The 20,602-nt window shown below is 39.2% G+C and overlaps 1 protein-coding gene and 1 long non-coding RNA gene across 33 annotated transcripts in view; one reads left to right on the top strand and one right to left on the bottom strand.

Moving 5' to 3' along the window:
• LOC132345474 (uncharacterized) overlaps positions 1-20,602 on the top strand; it is a 61,025-nt gene that overhangs the window by 30,024 nt on the left and 10,399 nt on the right. The window contains exons 2-4 of one of the 2 annotated variants that reach the window (XR_009494817.1): positions 2,438-2,521; positions 5,810-5,910; positions 12,229-12,397. This is a non-coding gene — a long non-coding RNA (uncharacterized lncRNA). Of the gene's footprint in view, positions 1-2,437; positions 2,620-5,809; positions 5,911-12,228; positions 12,398-20,602 lie in introns of those variants that run through there. The other variant, XR_009494818.1, reaches the window with a different exon arrangement.
• Positions 3,282-20,602, bottom strand: part of CAMK2D (calcium/calmodulin dependent protein kinase II delta) — a 308,358-nt gene continuing 291,037 nt past the window's right edge. For 22 of the 31 annotated variants that reach the window (XM_005207624.4, XM_010805904.3, XM_059887553.1 and 19 more), the window contains 5 exons: positions 15,825-15,900; positions 10,594-10,688; positions 8,302-8,530; positions 6,490-6,587; positions 3,282-5,349 (listed from right to left, as the gene is read on the bottom strand). In XM_005207624.4, the coding sequence (XP_005207681.1) occupies positions 6,521-6,587; positions 8,302-8,530; positions 10,594-10,688; positions 15,825-15,900 (467 nt within the window). In that variant the 3' untranslated portion in view covers positions 3,282-5,349; positions 6,490-6,520. 31 annotated transcript variants of the gene reach the window in all.

The raw sequence follows: 20,602 nt of genomic DNA, 5'->3' as shown, positions 1-20,602 counted from the left end.
AAGCTTGAAGTACATCATGAACAAGAGGGAGAAAAATCTCCACCCTCATAAAATAAACAAAATGAGGAAACATGTCAAATAGTAATCGTAAGAAGGAAAAAAAATTCAAGGAAGGAGGATATGAAGTCCTGTAAAGGAGTTAGGTGTTTGAAGTCTTGAATAAGATGGTTTGAAGTCTTATGGATAAGATTGTCAGGGAAGGCTTTACTGAGACAGTGACTTAATTTTGCAAACAAGTAAGTGGAGACAGCTGCTCGGATCTCCGAGGAAGGGTCTCAGCAGCAGCGCTGAGGTGGAAGCAGCCCAGCACGTCCGCAGAAGAGTGGTGACGAAGGTAATAGGGAGCAGTGTTGGGTCCAGCCTCGAAGGCTACGTGCAGGACTTTGGGTTTCACTCTGAGTGGTAAAGGGAACCACTGGAGGGTTTTGTGCAGAGAAGTGACGTGCTCTGACTTGTTTTAATAAGCTACTTAATCCCTGATGGCTGAATGGTGAAGAATCTGCCTGCAGTGCAGGAGATGCAAGATTCTGGTTTGATCCCTAGGTCAGGAAGATCCCCTGGAAGAGAAAATGGCAACCCACTCCAGTATTCTTGCCTGAAAAACCCCATGGACAGAGGAGCCTGGTGGGCTCCAGTCCAAAGGGTCACAAAGAGTCAGATGACTGAGTGACAGAGCACACACACACCAATAGTAAACAGAAGAGAGGTAAGAGGAGTGCCTGAGAGTCCAGGGAGGGGACTATTCCAACAGTATAGTCCCCTTTCCCTTCACTTTCTTACTTTCCAGTAGTATAGAGAATATGATGGTGATTTGGCCCAAGGGAGGCAGCAGAAGTCGTTGTCGGAAGTAGTCAGATTCTGGTTGTAACTTGGTAAAAATAATGGGATTTCAAATGGTTAGCGTAATAAAGACACTGAGATTTCTGGCCTGATCGAAGGAAGAACTGAATTGCCAATTCTTGAGATATGAAAGATCGTAAAGGGAGCAAGTTTTGTCACAATTAAAAGCTCAGCTTTGCACATTCTTGCCTAGTAGATCTCCAATGTAGATTTCAGGTAGGCAGTTGGATCTACATGTTTGGAATGTATGAGTGATCTGGGCTGGAGAAACATATTTGAGAGTCAGTAACATAACTTAAAGCCATTGAGATTAGGGCCAAGTATTCTGAGAGTGAGTGAAGGTAGAAAAAAAAAGTTCCAAAATGTAAAAGCCAGGTTGAGGAAAAGGGAACAGTTAGAGACTGAGGAGTGCAGAGAATGGTAGGAGGAAAATTAGGCCAATGTACTGTCTGAAAGAGGAAAATGTTCTCTAAGATTGAGATGGTAGACTGTGTTAAATGCTGCTGAGAGATCGGGTAAGATGAAGACTAGACATTAGCCCCTCGAATTAATGACACTGGTAACTTTGGGTAGACTGCTTCGTGGATTTGTGGAGGAAACTGGAGTGGGCTTAAGGGGCATGAGAGAGAGAGGTGGCAGACAGCAAGCACACGTAGGCCTTTGAAGGTACCTGGCTGTGAAGAAAAGAAACAGGGCATTAAGTAGAATGTCCAGTGCAGAAGAAATGATTTATGACAAGGTGGGCTGGGGTGGGGTGGGGGGGACTTGTAGTGCCTGCCAGCAGGGGTGGGGTCAGCTGGAGGAGAAGGGTCTCAGCCTCTGCCAGGTGCATGAACTACTGATCCCCAGCAACGGGAGAGAAGGCAGGGTGCGGGGTGCAGACGGAGATGCAGAGATCATTTCTTGCTGTGGAGGCAGAAGCTGGGTCCTCGGAAGAATATGCCAGCTTATTTTTGAGAATCGTTTTGACAGAAAGGTAGAAGTACTGTAACTACTTCATGCTGCTGCTGATTATTCAGACCACGGACACACAGTTCAGTATGCTGATGCCCATTATCTGTCTTATCTGTTCGCACTGTTACCTGACGCAGACAACCATGGAAACAGTGAAACATTTGTATAAGTCAGTAGAATTTTATTTAACGAGATCACTCATTCAAAAGGTTGTGCTTTCTGTGTTTACTCTTACATTATATATAGTTTTTATTTATACAGAGATTCAAAACTTCAGTTACTTAAGGCCAAAATTCCTTGAGAATTTCCCCAGAATATACTGATTTACTCCCTTTCATTTTCCCTATTTTCAGCTAGATGACTACATCATTGTTTCTCATTTTTCTGCTGTAACACTTGAGCATATCCTTAGCAATATCAGTAAACCAACATAAACAGGGCAGCTCATAGCAAAATAAGAGTTATATACACGTCTAAGTAAGGAATAACCAGAACATTGGGAATATTAGTATCAGTGATTGGAACAATTATAGCTGCTGCTACTTAATATTATCCACCAAATATTATTCTAGGTACTCTTTATCCATTATCTCTAAACCCTCACATATCCTTATTAATTGGTATTTTTTCATTTTATAAATAGGAAAATGAAGGTTCAGAGGGAAGAGGCAATCGCTGAGAGTGTCAAAGACAACAGAGCCAAACGTTAAATCCAGGACTCTACACTGTGAGTTCCCCGGTTTTGGTTTGCCCACGGTTCAATAGTTACTAACATCTCATGTGGGTTCACAGATACACACACACGGTTCTTGCCTACAGAGAAGACACAAATAAAGATGTATTTCCAAAACCAAAGTGCTGGGCGGGAGAGGTGAACACCAACCATTATGCAAGTATTGAGAACGAGTGAGCTTACAGCATGGTCTAGGGAGGTTTGCTGGAGGGGATGTTATTCTAAATTGAATTTGAAAGAATGAGTATGAATTATGTTGAAGAAGTAGGGGAAGCATATTCTAGGTTAGAAACAAACCTCGTGTGGTAGGGCGTTTAATAAACTGAACAAAGTTCACTACTTATGTACACTCAGATTTAAGCTGGAGTAACAGGAGATGAGGTGCTTGCCTGAATATTGGCGATGATCCAGAAGTGTTACATAGTCAGATGTCAGATTTGAGTTAAAAGTGGAAGCGGGCTAGCAGCCATCAGGAGGAGGGCAAGTTCAGAAATTTTTAGGACTCTTGTGTCAAGTGCTTTGTTCTCAGAAAAACTTTCCTAGGAGAGACTGTTCTTTTGTGCACACAAATAACACAGTAAATTGTCATTATCGCCAAGTTCATTCTTAGAGGGAAGCTCAGTTCAGTAACTTCATCTTAATGTCAAAGGTGAATTCTGTAATAATAAGACCATATAGGATGTGTGGCCATTGGCACTAGCCAGCCTCACACATGCAGAAATAGAGTATCCCTGAAGAAATAAAAGTGGACACATTGTCAGCAGAAATCACAAATTTATTAAGTCTTAAATATATCAATCAGTCATTTACCATTATGGCAAGAAATATATACAGTGTCCCATGGTAAACTGCAGTGTTTCAAAATGAGAGAAGATAATTGTGTAATTCTGTTGTGGTGGAGAGAACAAATCACAATTTCCTCACATCTTAGTGTGGAAGACAAACTTGATCTACAGTAATACTTCAACACCACATGCTTAAAGTGTAAAAAAAAAAAAACAAAACTCTATACCTAATATTTTTCTAAAATACATGTATGCCACGTATAGCCATTTCACAAAAAGGTAAAAGAAATTAAAAAGGGAAAAATGAGGCGATTACTTTTTCACAGATCTCATTGGCAGGTTAACATGGCTCAATACATTTACTGTATATATTTAAATATATATTGTTTTAAATTGTGTAATAATTATCAGAAAAGCTTCAATCCATCTACCATACATCCACTAGTAACAACATCTAAGGTGATTAGTAATCAACACAGAAACGTGAAATGAGGGAAAAGAGGGAGGGTTGATTTTTTTTTTTTTTGTTTTTTTTTTTTTTTTTTGCTTCTGCTTTAAAAATAGGCTTCTGAGGATTGTGAATTACTGCTGTTAAAATAAGGTTGATGAAGATACCATGCACTATAAAGCATTTCAGGGAGGAGAAAAAGCCCCACAGGAATGGAATAAACAAGGGAAAAATGAGAAGCACAAAGGAAACAGGGACATTTCCCTTTTTTTTTTTTTTTTTTTTTAAGCAGGAAAATCCTAACAACTCCTAGAAGGGAAGCGTAATTTTACTCAGACTTTGAGAGTAGCTACAAAACCACGAGTCACATAGATCGTGTTCAAAACACTCAGAGAGGCCTGCAGTGTTCCCCATCCTCTGAACTTCCAAAGCCTGGCAGTGATCACGCAGGAGGGGCGAGGCAGAAGAAAGTGCCTCTGCACAAAATCCAGATCCATGACCAGCTGGGCGCTGTCCTGGCAACTGCTCCACTCAGTAAGACATGCTGCAGGTGCAGGAGGATCCTACTTGCTTTCCTATACGTTTAAACTGTTCTAATATCTCCAACTTAGGATCCCTATGTCCGAATTAGAGCAGAATTACAAACCTTTGAGCGCTTCTTGACCTCATCTCTGTGGGCCCTGAAGATGCTCGAAGTATGAGTCCAGCCACCTCCAAGAGGCCTCAGTTTTTATTTTACCTTCATTATGCAAATTTCACTTTATTCACACTACTAAACAGGAAAAAAAAGATAAAGAATGAAAAAAAAAAGATACAAAAAGAAGCAAACAAAAGTGATAAAGAAATAGGAGAAAATGAAGAAAAAATTAAAAAGCACAGGTTTGAGAAAAGAACAAAAAAATTCAATTCGGCAAATTTCACCAGAACAGTAAGCGTATACCCTAAAGTGATCAAACTTGTCAGCGATGGGAGTTTTTCCAGTTTATGTAGTTTGACCAAAAAAGACATGACTTTAGATCATAGCAAACCCACTAATTCTCACTCCCACATTCATAAATGATTCAACCCACTTTGTGTAACAGCAACACAGCTTTCAGTGAAAAATCATCCATTGCAGCCAGGATCACACCAGGAAACTGAAGGTCAGTTTTTGTTTTTTTGACTTTTTTTGTTAAACAAGCTAAAACATATGAACAGCAAAGAGTTTTTAAAAATTTACTTTTCTCTTACAAACTCTCATTCAGAGAATGGTAATTCTGAAGTCTGTTAAGTCTTGGCATAAACAGAGAAACTGGATGACTAGATTGTACTCAGGAATATTGCGGAGTTTTTTTTTTTTTTTGCTCACCTCCCCCTATTGTTTGCCGACAATGATTGAAGTTTGCATGGAACATCCCCGTAGTTGAAGTGTAAACAATGTATAGGAAGGAATCTATGACAAGGTGATGCATCACATAGGCATTACACAGAGGACCTTCACAACTTCATGCACTCGGAAACATGCATGAAGAGGAGGGAGGACGGCTCAGCGCTACCATCCAGGTGCCTTGAGAACAGAGGACTGCAGAAGTGGCACTGCTGATGTTTAGCTGCAGAGAGAGAGGGGAGACATAAACTGTTTTATGAAGTATTATCAGATTGCTTTGCCAAAGATGAGGCGAGGCTACAATTTTTATAGCTAAGTAATAGACTGAAAATACTATGTATAAGAGATCTTTGCGGCCGTTAAGAGAGAAAATGATGTTAGACAATACTGATTTCCTGCATTAATCTGTCAATTTGTTCACACAGAGCAAAGCTAAAAATACTCAGGCTGCAATCACATGATTAAATATACAGTTTAAGCAGTCATGCTTACCAGATAAATTAATAAATGAATCGTATTATTTGGTTGAAAGAGACTAAAAGTTTAACTTCGTCTTTTAGCTTTCGTCACTATTCTTAGACTCCACTGGATGTCAACCCTAAAAGTCAATTTTACAGCCTCAAGAATAGGGAATGTGGGATTACTCTTATTTAACCAGAGGTCTTCTTTCTTTAAACCAACAGCTGGGAGCACTATTTCTTCCAAGCTTGGACAAAGTTCAGGGCTTTGACTGGGGAACAAATTCACAACGCTGCCACACGTATCTGAATCCTTCCAATCCAAGGTAAGAAGCCAGTCTTAAACAACAACACAGGCATGAATTTAACTACAGTCAACTTTCAATTATCCTTTGGAATTACTCACTTTGTGAGTTCTAAATTTCAGCCTGACTTCCTCCTTGTGGTCAAATACCATTAAACTTGGCCAGGCACAGCAAATTAATGTACTTATTAACCTTAGCTAAGTGCAGAACAGGAACTGTAACCTCCTAAAAAAACAGACATCAAAGGATCCTAGAGCCAGATATAAATTAGATCTGGATAATTGAGAGTTGTCTGAATTGACCCAGATAGAATTGACTTTTGATGTGAGAACTCCACAATATTTGAAATGCCACGATCTATATGCTGAAGGTAGGGTCTTTTCAGCACTTAATACCTTGAAAATAAGGGTTATGCTACACAATGTTGCCAAACGTTAGACTCAAGAGCTCATGCAGAAATGCTGTGGATTCTCAAAGACCTTTTATGGTTTTCATTGACTACAATGCAAGAAAATATCCTCAAAGAGAGGAAAAACAGCCATGCAGCTTTTCAGTCATTAGCTCCAATCACAAAGTATCACGGAGCGAGATGTTACTTACAAGACCCATATGTGTGAATGGTTTTCAGGCCTTAGATGTATTGCCACAAAGAGGTGCTTCCTGAGAAGTTTTCTTTCCCATTTGGAATACAAGGTGGCCTATTAAGAGAAGCCTCACTTAAGCCACCTGGCATAAAATGAAATTTTCTCAAGTAGGCTCTATCCATAAACACTACAGGGAATTGTAGAAAAACTAACCTTCTAGTACTGAATGAAAGGAATCCCTTCTGTAGTAGCTGGCAATTGGTACTGTACCTCTTTGGGGTAAAAAACTCAGAAATGCACAAAGATAGGCATCTTCATTATTGTTACAGTTCTCCTGTCTTTTAATTACTTATATATATATTTTTTGGAGTGAATTTCAACCTTTCTTTTTTTTCCTTCTTGACCCACTTTGGACAAATCCAACACTGATACATAATAAGGCTAAACAGAAGGCCATGTGAAAACCACTGGTGGGACATTATTAAACTAAGACATCTTGATTCTCTGGAGTGCATTGAATGGCTGTTTGTGTGGTTTTGACTACCCATCCCAAGACCCCCAGATATGAATAGGTGAGAGAATCTGAAATGAGGTCAGCAGCTGGCTGAACTTTTACCGAGTCTGAACATGCTTTCTTGTCCTCATCTCACTACTCTTACTCGACACCACCATAATCCCCTTTACGCCACCTGGAGGTAGCCTCCTGGACCCACAGTCCTACCACAGGGAGCTGATGGCTGATGCTGAGCTTTTCCTCTTGATGCTCCTTGAACTTGGACTGTGTTCCTTTTGTTCTATTTTGCTAAATTCCACTCCTCACTTGAGACTGCTCAAAATTCTGTCTTCTCTACAAAGCATACTTCCAACTTGTTATAAGCACTTTGCTGCATGGGTTATCCATTCCCTTCTACTCTGAAGCTGATTATGAAGCTTTAGTTTTTTCTTTGGTATTGGTGATATAACAGTGTCTTTCACCTTGCATTTTATCTGGCACAAGGTAAGCACCTAGATGATATAAATGGAAGAGCAACCATGACCTCTGAGGTAGAGTGGTATAGTGAGAAAGATGCTGAAATATGTAAATACTTGCATTTTAAATGCTATGTTCCATAAGTTTCTAATATCCTAATAGAGTGCCAGTAGAAAAATCTATGAAATGAAGCTCCTTATATGATACAGTCAGCCCATAGTATCTGTGGCGGATTGGTTTGAGAGCCCCCAAGGATACCAAAATCTTCAGATGCACAAGTCGTTTATATAAAATAGTGTAGTATTTCATATAACCTGCACCCATCCTCTCATGTACTTTAATCTCTAGAGATTACTTGTAATTGTTAATACAGTCTAAATGCTATGTAAATCATTTACCTGCAAGGCAAATTTAAGTTCTTCTTTTTGAAACATACTGGAATTTCTCTACTACTGAAATTTTTTGATCCAAGACTGGTTGAAACTATGTGTGAGGAACCTTTGAGTAAAGAGGTTTGACTGTTTTGGCCATTTTAGAAACTTTTTCCTTCCACGTCTCCTTCCTCTGCCAATATGTGACAATGAAGTTGTATAAATTGTTTGCCTTATTACATGAATTCTCCCTGATTTAACCCTATCTAAAATGACTGTATACTTTCTAGGGCAAGTTTCAACCAACAAATAGCTAGTCTGATCTTCCCAGAGAATTATAGACTGCTTCTTATGAAACATGGATTCCCACGAGTATAACTAACCACTAGCGTTAAATAACAGATGCCGTGCTATTCACAATGGAATACGTAAAAGACGCTGACCGTGGGCGTATTAACAAAGAAGCTGACAGCCTGGAAATATTTACTTGATGGGTACTGTTGGCGACCCCGAGCGATGAAAATGAACGTTCTGCCACTTTCCATCCCGGCGGTGCCACACACGTGTCTCTTCCGACTGCATTGTTTTTGGCATTCCACTGCCATCCATGTACTGGGTGAGCCTAATGTACGCTATGCAGGCAGCATCGTCGCCCACCAGGTGCACATGAGGGTTCAGGATGATGGTGTGGATGGGTTTATTGCTTTTGGACAAAGCTGGAAGAGAAGAACATGGAAAAGAGAGCTTAGTTTCTATGCAGAGTAAACCGAAACCAATAACAACTTCCCTTGGGGCCAATAAATAGAATATCATTCATTCATTCAACTATTCACTAACGCAAAGAATTGAGTGCAAAGTATAAAGAAAAATAGCTGAAGTAGATACAGTCATTATTTTCTTTGTGGGTAAATTGTACGCCACTCAAACTTTGGGTGAAAAAGCTGGAGAGACATAATTATTTATAATGGGAAGTGGTTAGGAACAAGCCATAAAATGAACAGAGGTGGAGGAGGGCTGGCCCAGGTGCACAGAGCAGCTTACTTTTCCAATAAAGAACCGCTGGGACAGTTGACAGGATTTCCTGTGGGCTGTTGTTTTTTTTTTTTTTCCCCGCCAGTTGGTAAAGTACTTGGGGCAAGGGAAATACATCATGTATTACGCATGGAGACTGCTGTCTTCTAAATAGGCTGGCCATGGTGTGAATCTGTTTCCCCATCTCATCCAGTGGCTCCTTTATTTAGTACAGTCCATTCCAGTAGTCCAATTATGGTTAGCCAGTAAAAATCCAAAATTTGGTGTTGGCCATATAGCCTGATTCTGATCCTCTAGCTCTCTCCTTTGGATTGAGCAGCCCTCAGTAGGCTCCGTGCTTGCCTGGTGGCTCAGACGGTAAAGCGTCTGTCTACAATGCGGGAGACCCGGGTTTGATCCCTGGGTCGGGAAGATCCTCTGGAGAAGGAAATGGCAACCCACCCCAGTACTACTGCCTCGAAAATTCCAAGGACAGAGGAGCTTGGTAGGCTACAGTCCATGGGGTCGCAGAGTCGGACATGACTGAGCGACTTCACTTCAATAGGCTCCAGCCTTTGTTGTTTTGACAACATCTATTTATTCTGACTGTTCAATGACTAAGAGAGATGAAGATTTAGTGCAGATATTGATTGATGCTACTCTCTTTGATCACTAAAACAGGCAGAACTGTTTTACCTGTTATCCAAACATATCCTTCATTCTTAGGAACAATCTGAATTAATTACTTACTGCTACAGTCTGATAAAAAACAATATCCCATTATTATGAATATGTATTTATGGAGAGTAATGAAGTGCAGTGTTATGTTGAGGTAGGTTACAATATTAATGGGTTCATTATTCTTTTACTACAGATGAGGTGGTATCAAGCTACAGCCTACTGAAGGAAACATTACGACATGCTGTCAATCACAGCACGAAACAGAGAATATGAGAACATTTATTGAAGTTTTGTTAAGGCCAGTTTACCACATAATTATCTTTGTTTCCTTGCAAATATCTAGTGCATATAAGAAAAAGCAATTCATTGAATGTGAAAATGCATGCCAACGCAAATATTCTTGTTAATGCTTATAATTACTGGACATAAACCTGATTATCTGAATCATTACTATGATTCCTCTTTAATTCATAAAAATTTTATTGCAAAAGGTAAATTTACTCCCTGCATCATGCAAATACCTTATACTTAATGTCTTTAGGAGAAGGATAAGAGGAACTTCTCTTTTATAGTTTTTTTGGTGACCTGGAGGATTTCTGCAGGTGTTTCTTTTATTTTATCTGATACCATTAAAATTCTTGTAATCTGAATAAATATTTACCTCATTACTCATCTTAATACACATTTTTACCTTGGAAATGAGCACTGATTATTATTCTTGAAAGCACCCTCTATGGCAAATATTCTGGCATGCTGTAGTTTCTCTTATTTTTTCATATAAACAATGTTTTGAAAACCTAAAATAATTAAATACTTTTTGGTGACTCATTTCACAGCGTATATTATATATTTACTGGGACTTCTATGGAGTGTATTTAATCACCATCACTTTTTATATAAAATTAGGTATTTTTCAAAACATACCAAAGCTTATGGCTATTGTGTTTTTTTATTTCAAATTACAAAATTATGATGTAGGATGCTGGACTAAAGTAAGAATGCTCATTGCAGGAAAGAGCCAAAGAATCTAGAAATTCTGGAGAAATTCAGAGAAGCTGGAAAAGGCATGCTATTAAAGTAAATGTACCATTTTCAAAGTAGAATCGATGAAAGTCCATCCCTTCCACTAAATTACCCAAAGCTTCGGGTTCAAAAGCAGTAAGGCCTGGGTCACAGATTTTTCTGTAGGAAAAAAAAATAAAATAAATGAGTTAATGTATTTTGTTGTTTCACACATATCCATTTTTAATTTATCAAACAGTCACTGAAGGAAAGAGTCTTAAAAAACAGTACAAACATAAAGTTTCTATCACAGGCCTTCCCAGGGTGGGTTGAAGAGAAAACCCTAAAAAAGAATTTTGCAGTGACCTCAGATAAGGGCAAGATAATACAACCAGTTCCAGCAGCTGATGATCTATAGATGCTTTAGGAGTTTCCTTTGAAACATTTCTAATTTTTAATTTGCAAGGGGAGTTTTCTAGGCTTTCCCGTTTTTATAATTCCCTAGTTTTCTAGTTATTATAAGTTTATTTTTGAAATGCTCTCCAAGTCTGAGTCAATCTCTAAGTCCTATAAAATACACTTTGCCTTGGAAATTAAATATTTTTGGAATAATGTGATACTATCTACATCATGTCAAACAGTCATTTAGACTGATGTGAAGGTAAGTGTCACATCTTGCAGTTTCTGGCAATGTCCTTAAACTTTAAATACAAGCTTAATTAACTTTTATAATTGAGAGATTCGGATGCACATTAGTTTACTTTTTAATCCTAGAATTATGATTCAAGAAAAAAGATAACATTTTAATGGTATATTCAGGGAAAGCCAATAGGCTTTCTTGAAAAAAATTCAACAAAGCATTTGTTAAATACCTACTATGTAGCAAATATTCTTTGAAAGAAACACAACAGTTAATACTGGAGTGGAAATAAACACAAAGTGCCCGGAACCCAGGTCATATGTGAGAAAGGGAAGATTTAAGAGAGAATTTGAGCTGCACTTTCTGCAGTGAGAGTTTTCCAGGTATGTGGAGGGGTAGGCGATCTGGATTTCAAGAATTTAGTAGTTCACAGACTTAGATAAAAAGAATGCATACTGAAGGATTTGGGACCGTTAATTTAGTGAGGCTTCATCTAATTTCCTACAGAAATTCCCCATGTGGGCGACGAAAAGTTAAAATGTTTTTAACAAGAATACAAGTTTTAAAAAGATCATTATGGTTCTTAAAAGTACAGCTCGTAGAATTTTGGAACTGATTCTTTTAAAGAATAGTTTTAAAGTAGAAAATACTCTTTAAAGTAAGATATCACAGTGGTTTATTCATTGTGGTAAAGAAAGCCTCAGGTGCGGATAGGGTGGGAGTGGGTAGAGATTTTAAACTTTAAACACCTCAGACTTCCTGGTGGGCAGGTATTAAAGCTCAAAGTTAAATATCTCTAAGAAGCAAAATGGCAAGAACAGCGTTCCCGTGGTAACGGGGCTTGTTTTCTGCCAGGGGCTATTACATTCTCTATAAATAGACTTTTGGCTGTCAACATTACTGAATCAAAATTTTTTATTACTTTATATCAGCACCAAAATCATCTGAGGATCACTGTACTATGATGGCTCTTTTTACCCAACCACTGAGTTTTCAACATAGTTGAAAACCTGTTAACGTGTTCTTTCTCTCTGTTTCTACGTAAGTAAGTAATGAATGTATCTCTCTCTCCTATCACAGGCTTTGGACTAATAAGAGTCACAAACTGCTCCTTGACCCGTGGGGGTGCACACTTCAAACAGGTGTTCTAAAGACCAGCTGACAGCTTTACCAATACATCCTACCATCCCCAAATGGAAGGTGCTCTGGGTTAACTACTGGACCTGAGTATACAAAATCAAGCCAGAAGGTAGGAAAAGGAATTAGTGAGCTGAGGAACTGAATTATTTAAAACACCCTATTTTAAAGTGTCTGAGAATGCAGCAGGTGCTGTATTTCGCCACTATGGCCTGGCCAGCAAACTCCACTATTCCACAGGGGAAAGCTATCGCCATATTTTCTTTAAGTGTATGTTTGATGAATCATATGGGTCTAACAAAGTTATATCAACCAAAAGAATAAAAGAGAGCTGGTCCTATGGTGCAGGATTCTAAACAACTCTTTAACAACTATTCACCTGTTTAATTTTCTAACAACAAATAATATGTTTTAAAATCCATTTTTTACTATTTATTTCATTCTAAATATACTCTTACTGGTGCTACTGCTGCTGCTAAGTCACTTCAGTCGTGTCTGACTCTGTGCGACCCCATAGACGGCAGCCCACCAGGCTCCCCCGTCCCTGGGATTCTCCAGGCAAGAACACTGGAGTGGGTTGCCATTTCCTTCTCCAATGCATGAAAGTGAAGAGTGAAAGTGAAGTCGCTCAGTCGTGTCCGACTCCTAGCGACCCCATGGACTGCAGCCTTCCAGGCTCCTCCGTCCATGGGATTTTCCAGGCAAGAGTGCTGGAGTGGGGTGCCATTGCATTAAATTTAACACACATTAAATTTATAAGAGGCAGTCCTGGGATTAATTTAGTTCTTATATTCAGTTACTGTCTTCCATACTTTATATTTGGTTATCTATTTGTAACTGATAAAAAATATCTTATATAAAATTTGGAAAGAAGCAAAAAAAAAAAAAAAGCCCACAGTTTCATCTCCTAGAGGCAGTATCTTTTGTTCACAATTTTTGTCCCTGTTTAAAATTCAAAATCCATGCTCCTGTTAAATTTTTATAACTAGAAATACAGGGTTAAAGTAGTAATCTGGACCTTTATAAAATTTCTGGTATATAGTAATTGTGACCCACCACCATGGAAGTGTCCCCATTATACCCCGTCAATGGTGGGAAAGCCACTGGTGTCCTGCCCTCTGTGGTTAGCAGGGGTTTTGTTCCTGCTCATCTGAGGGGCAGAGAACCTCCTACATTCAGATCTGCACTTGATTAGTGGGCATCAGTAGGATCTCATTTAGTTTGTCATTTATATTTCCTCTTTTGCTAATGGTCAGATCAGGTCCTTTACCTATTTTTTCCACTTTCCAATCTTATTGTCTCAATATAAATTAATTTTAGGTACATTTTACAAATATTTTGTTAGTTTTATTTTGGCTTTAAAAATTAAAATAGGTAAGTTCTCACTCTAGGTAGCCCAATCATTTTCCTTTCTCATGTCTATGAGTCCCCTGCTTTTAAACTTACACCTTTCCAACCAGAGAGCAATCTCATTTTTTTAACATCTAACCCTTTCATTCAAGAGGACCTATCAGTTCAGTTCAGTTGCTCAGTTGTGTCCAACTCTTTGCGACCCCGTGAATCTCAGCACGCCAGGCCTCCCTGTCCATCACCAACTCCCAGAGTTCACTCAGACTCACGTCCATCAAGTCAGTGATGCCATTCAGCCATCTCATCCTCTGTCGTCCCCTTCTCCTCCTGCCCCCAATCCCTCCCAGCATCAGAGTCTTTTCCAATGAGTCAACTCTTCGCATGAGGTGGCCAAAGTACTGGAGTTTCAGCTTTAGCATCATTCCTTCCAAAGAAATCCCAGGGCTGATCTCCTTCTCAATGGACTGGTTGGATCTCCTTGCAGTCCAAGGGACTCTCAAGAGTCTCCTCCAACACCACAGTTCAAAGCATCAATTCTTTAGCGCTCAGCTTTCCTCACAGTCCAACTCTCACATCCATACATGACCACAGGAAAAACCATAGCCTTGACTAGACGGACCTTTGTTGGCAAAGTAATGTCTCTGCTTTTGAATATGCTGTCTAGGTTGGTCATAACTTTCCTTCCAAGGAGTAAGCGTCTTTTAATTTCATGGCTGCACTCACCATCTGCAGTGATTTTTGAGCCCCCCAAAATAAAGTCTGATACTGTTTCCCTGTCTATTTCCCATGACGTGATGGGACCAGATGCCATGATCTTAGTTTTCTGAATGTTAAGTTTTAAGCCAACTTTTTCACTCTCCTCTTTCACTTTCATCAAGAGGCTTTTTAGTTCCTCTTCACTTTCTGCCATAAGGGTGGTATCATCTGCATATCTGAGGTTATTGATATTTCTCCCAGCAATCTTGATTCCAGCTTGTGTTTCTTCCAGTCCAGCGTTTCTCATGATGTACTCTGGATATAAGTTAAATAAGCAGGGTGACAATATACAGCCTTGACGTACTCCTTTTCCTATTTGGAACCAGTCTGTTGTTCCATGTCCAGTTCTAACTGTTGTTTCCTGACCTGCATACAAATTTCTCAAGAGGCAGATCAGGTGGTCTGGTATTCCCATCTCTTGAAGAATTTTCCAGTTTATTGTGATCCACACAGTCAAAGGCTTTGGCATAGTCAATAAAGCAGAAATAGATGTTTTTCTGGAACTCTTCCTTTTTCGATGATCCAGCGGATGTTGGCAATTTGATCTCTGGTTCCTCTGCCTTTTCTAAAACCAGCTTGAACATCTGGAAGTTCATGGTTCACATATTGCTGAAGCCTGGCTTGGAGAATTTTGAGCATTACTTTACTAGTGTGTGAAATGAGTGCAATTGTGCGGTAATTTGAGCATTCTTTGGCATTGCCTTTCTTTGGAATTGGAATGAAAACTGACCTTTTCCAGTCCTGTGGCCACTGCTGAGTTTTCTGAATTTGCTGGCATATTGAGTGCAGCACTTTCACAGCATCATCTTTCAGGGTATAAATGGAAAGTTGAGAACTGATTTTTATCTCCACTCAAATAGCTAACTTATAGACCCACATTCTTTGCACGATAATCCTCCATGCCCTATTTATTTGAAAGTTTTATTTGTATTTGCTCAAAGTGACTTCCTCTATACCTATAGTGTACTTTAACATTAGAACCCTTTCTTTAAAGAACATTTTATTTAAGAGACAAACTCCTAAAAGAGATGAAGATAAAGTTCAGCTGTACTGGATGTTGCCTCCTGATCTCTCTCTGTCCCATCACCTCTGCAGACGGTGAGGAAAAACACGCCTAAACCCAGATGCACTTTTTCTGTGCTTTCCTGTTGCTTGTGTTTTTAACCTCATGGACTGCTCTGCTTGGAAAGCCTTCTCTCACATGGAGATGAGCTCTGACAAAGAAATCCCCAGTTTTCCTGTCAGAAGTCTAATCTTCTCTCTCTGCATTCTTAAATACACTTGTTTCTCTCCTGGGGCATTATACCTTGAAATGAAGCTACTGTATCAAGCCTGGGTTGAATATACATGAGTTCAGGTACACTGAAGAATGCATTCATATAGAAAACACTTAGTCATATGCATGAAAGCAAAATAAATGTGCCTCTACTCACGTGTAAGCTTCAAAGTCCCCATTGTTGATAGCTTCGATCAGTTGTTCAGTGACTTTGATAATCTCTTGCTTTCGTGCTAAAGGCAAAGACAAAGAGTTGGGTGAGAATAAAGGGTAGAAGCCATATCAGATTATTCTAATGATACTGCTATTTTCCTCAAACAGGGTACTTCCCATTTAAGACAGCCCTCTCAGAATCGCGGTGTTTTCCTCTCTACAGTCTTGCTGCCCAGAGCTCTCAGATCAATGTTAGGTCCTTGTTCCGAGAGCCTGGCAGAAACAGCAGGAAACTGTTCTCAGGCCCTACTTCAGACCTGCAGATGCACAGTCTAACTTTAACAGGACCCCTGAGTGAGCAGGTCCATGTTGGGCAAGCACCACTGCATCCCCTTTGGTAGAAAATGACATTCACCTGGAAGGTCAAGGCTGTATTTTTTTTACAAATTAGTTTTTATTATCTTTATCTCAACATGATTGAGTTTATGAACCTTTTTCTCTTGCCATTAACAACTGTGTTATTTAAAAAGACAAAGTATCATGTTACTAATATGTCTTTCTTCATAGTATTGCTGAAATGCATTGAGGCATTTAATTTATATAAAATTATTTTACTGTTTAGCTCAACTAACTCTATGAAAGGGGACGCTAACACTGTAATTGCCCTCATATGTAGATAAATGGCCTTCCGTAAACTGTAAATTGGAAAAACAATGTGTGAATTAATGCTATGGATGGAGCTAGAAACCTTCCTATATAGCTGTCAACACTAACATCAAACATGATTTGCTTCTATTCCAAGCCCACAACTGGTAAAATTGTTAATATAGTTGACTTGGCTCAAATTCCACCTATTTCATCTGCCTCAAGTGTTCTTTTCCTTTTTGGAAAGCCTACTTTGTATTATTTGGCAATTAAGGATATACTATATACCATGACAATTTCTTTAGTTAAATTATTACTAAACTTGGTTGACTCTCTAATGTCTTCCTAGTTAGATTAAAAGCTCCCTGTGGGCAAAGAACATGTTATTTCTTTGTATCCTCTAAAAAGCTTTATCCAATGTCTTTAATAAAACAGATGCTCAATAAGTTTGTGAATTTGGTCAACTGATGTTGAAAACCATTTCCTGATTTCAGAACATTATTCTCTTACTAACGAAATAAAAGCATGAAATATTTTAAAAATTAAATTTCACTGAATTTTAAGAACATTGTGGTACTTCCTTAAGTCACTGGAAATAAACAGGGTAATCACTAAAAGTTATTTCCACTCTATTATAGTGAGGTAATAGGGCTGCTGTTCATCATAGAAAAAACTGAAGTCTGGTTTTAGTTCTTACTGATTAAAGGCAACCAGTTTGCATTTTTAATGAATCTGATCTTTTTAAAGTACATTCTTAACCACAAACTTAAATGTTTACACTCACTTTCAAAACTCCAGGTTATCTAGGTTTAAATATCCCTTATTTAAAATAAATGTTCTGCAAAACCTAACTTGACTTCATTGAGACTATCTGAGACTACCTTATAAAATATGGTTTGTTGATAAAATGGTTACTAACAATGTCAAGGTTGATAGTATAAATAATTATCACCATATAGGGTAGATTCCATACTCAGTTATTTCATTTACATTGAAAAAAAATAACATAGTTTCTTAGTTCCTAAACACACTTAAAACATTTCTTTCCCATGCTCTTTTGATGAATAAATAGCTATAATATACCAAATATGAAAACATACTGACAGAGTTAGTGTCAGGGAATAATTCTATAACACGGATGGTGCCAATGGCATATTTTAGCTTAAATTTATTTAGGCAATAGGAACTTCCCTGGTGACTCAGATGGTAAAGCGTCTGCCTACAATGCGGATCTGTCTCTGGCCTCAACAGTGTGAACATCTGGCAAAAAGGCATGACAGCTGACCCGATTCCAGAATATACAGGACAGTGATGTGGGGGAGCTCAGAAAATGAAATTAGGAAAATGTGACTATACAAAACTTACTCCTTGTATTAAATCCTCATTTAAAACTAATAGATTCCCTAAGACACAGTGTGGCTAATCAGTAAAAACTATAGAAAACAATGTCAGTTTTTTAGAACAAAAAAAAAAGGAAAAACGGATGTAAGATTACTGCCCTTTGAAGAGCCTCATTAGGCCAACTTAGTTTACAAACTGTGAGAAGTTCAGAGTCACTCTCTGAAAGTCTCTGGGTTCCTTCACAAGCATAGTATGGTATTAGAAACACGGGGTATACATGGCCTCGTCTCACTCTGAACTGCTGTGCAAATACTCACTAGCTCTTCAACAGTTGGCATCCCTGCAACTGGCTTAATCTTCATCCTGCATAATCAAAGTGACACAAGTTGCCTTCTTAGTTCTTATGTTCAGAAACAGTGGTGCTGGAGGTGGCAGGACTGCAGATGGGAGGTGGCCAGGATGCCTCTGTGCTGCATCATCATAAAAACGTGAGGCTCTTGGCTTGGGAGGGGCCTGGAACTCAGGAATCTTTAGAGTGCTTATTTCCCCAGAGCACAGGCGAGTGAGTCAGGGCAGCTCATGACAGCTGACTCTTTAAAGGAAAGCAGGAGGCTGGGGATGAATCATTTGTATGTAGTAGTGTTGTGGTTGGAATGGTTGCCACAGTGACTTAGAGGAAGATGGAGGGTTTGGTTCTAGCCAGGTCTCGTCTCCTCCGCAGTGAGGCTGAGGGATGCTCGCTGGGTGAAGTGCCTCAGTGCCTCCGTTCTGTGGGGAGGGCCATTTTCCTCTAGCCCACCCTCTCCCTGAGAGAACGTGATGGCCACTATGGAAGAAGTCCAAGTGGGGCATCTGGGATGTGTCACTAACGACACTAGAGGTGAGGGAAGAGTGTACCAGGAAGGTGTTCCCTGAATACCCGAGGCTTCTACCTTGTGGCTAACCATTTAATCACAGAGAACTGATTACTGAATAGTTTTAGTGATAGAATTGAGGTGCTCAAGCCTATACCCACAGGTCCTAAAGGAGACTTCCAGGTTCCTAGGGGAAAGGCAGGAGAGAAAAGCAAATGGGAGAAATATTCCAGATCCTGAGTACAATCACATCCCATGCAATTCTGCAAAAGAATTGCAAATAGCGTCATGTTCCAATTCATATTTTTTGGCTCTTTATTGTTCTAAAGAAGCCTGGAAGAGTAAAGAGTGTGAATGGTCCAAGTATTCAAAACAAAACAAACATCCCTAGGAACTGAGAGTGATTATATGATAAAATAACTAATAGATTTCAACATTTCTCAAGCAGTATGAGATCTGGGCATCATGGCAGTTCCCTGAGATACGCAGACAGATGTTACCCCTCTTGTCAACAAAGAAGTCGAGAATACAGGTACTGCCCAAAGCCACAGAGCTTGCTGATTAGTCCCTTACACCATCTTGAAATATTCTCGTTTCACTTCTCCCAGCTTTTCTTATCAATCATCTGATCACAGCATCTCACTCACATTTGCCACATGGACTTTAAATGTTTCAGTTCCTTTTAAAAGGCACAGTCCGAGGCCCTCTTACCATATACTGTTATCCCTACAGTTCTGTCTATACCAGCGCTTTAAATCGCTGAATATCCCATGACTCCCAGGTTGTTCTAGACTGTTCCTCTAGGTCTGTATGTCAGCGCCTACTTTGGAATTTCCATTTGGATATCTCAAATGCATCTTGAACCCAACATACCCTAAACTGAGCATATGAATTTCTGTCACCTATTTGCTCTTCCAGGGACCTCATCCTGGTGAATGGCAACATCATCCATTTACACAAGCCAGAAAGAAACCTGAGAATCATTTTTGATTCCCTCATCCCACCTCTCCCAATCCAGTAGTTCAAGCCATACTGAGTTTGCCTTTTAAAGGCCTTACACATTAATCCACTTCTTTTCTTCTCATCACTCTAGTACAACCAACCATCATTTCTTATCCAGAATAAATAACTAAAGAGGGACTATTAAACCTTGTAAAATCTAAACCAGGGAAGCCCAGGTGTATATGTGTGTGTATAGATATACACTCACAATGTATACAAGTATACAATGGAATACTACTCAGCCATAAAAAGGACACAATAATGCCATTTGCACCAACATGGATGGACCTAGAGATTATCACACAAAGTGAAGTCAGAAAGACAAACGCCGTATGATATCACTGATACGTGAAATCTAAAATACGACACAGACGAACTTACCTATGAAACAGAAACAGACTCACAGACATAGAGAAAGACCTGTGGTTGCCAAGGGGTGGAGGAGGCATGGATTAGGAGTTTGGGACTACAGATGCAAGCTATTATATACAGAATGGATAAGCAACAAGGTCCTACTGTATAACACAGGGACCTATATTCAACGTCCTCTGATCAACTATATGGAAAGGAACAGGAAAGAGTGTATACGCGTTATAACTGAATCACTTTGGTGTACAACAGAAATTAACACAACATTGTAAACCAACTGTAATAAATTGAACAAATATTTGTTCTGTTTAACTACTACTTCCACATTCATGGAGTTACTGGGTACCTGCCTGCCAGAGACTTGAAGGACACGGGTGTTGAGTGACTTGTTCAAGTCATCCAGTCAATTCAAAAGCTGTGCCAGGACTGGAACTTTATTTGGCTGAGGTGTTTGTCTGCTGTTTAATTCACTAATCTATGTTCTTTCCAGCCCACAGTGCCTAATTCAATATTTTGAAATCATAAACTTAAATGAACCACCTAAATGCCTTTGCACTTTCTCTGGCAAGGT

Source organism: Bos taurus, chromosome 6 (assembly GCF_002263795.3).
Source record: "Bos taurus isolate L1 Dominette 01449 registration number 42190680 breed Hereford chromosome 6, ARS-UCD2.0, whole genome shotgun sequence".
NCBI classification, from domain to species: Eukaryota; Metazoa; Chordata; class Mammalia; order Artiodactyla; family Bovidae; genus Bos; species Bos taurus.
The sequence above is the reverse complement of the archived record's forward strand: the minus strand, read 5'-3'. Positions and strand labels throughout refer to the sequence as shown.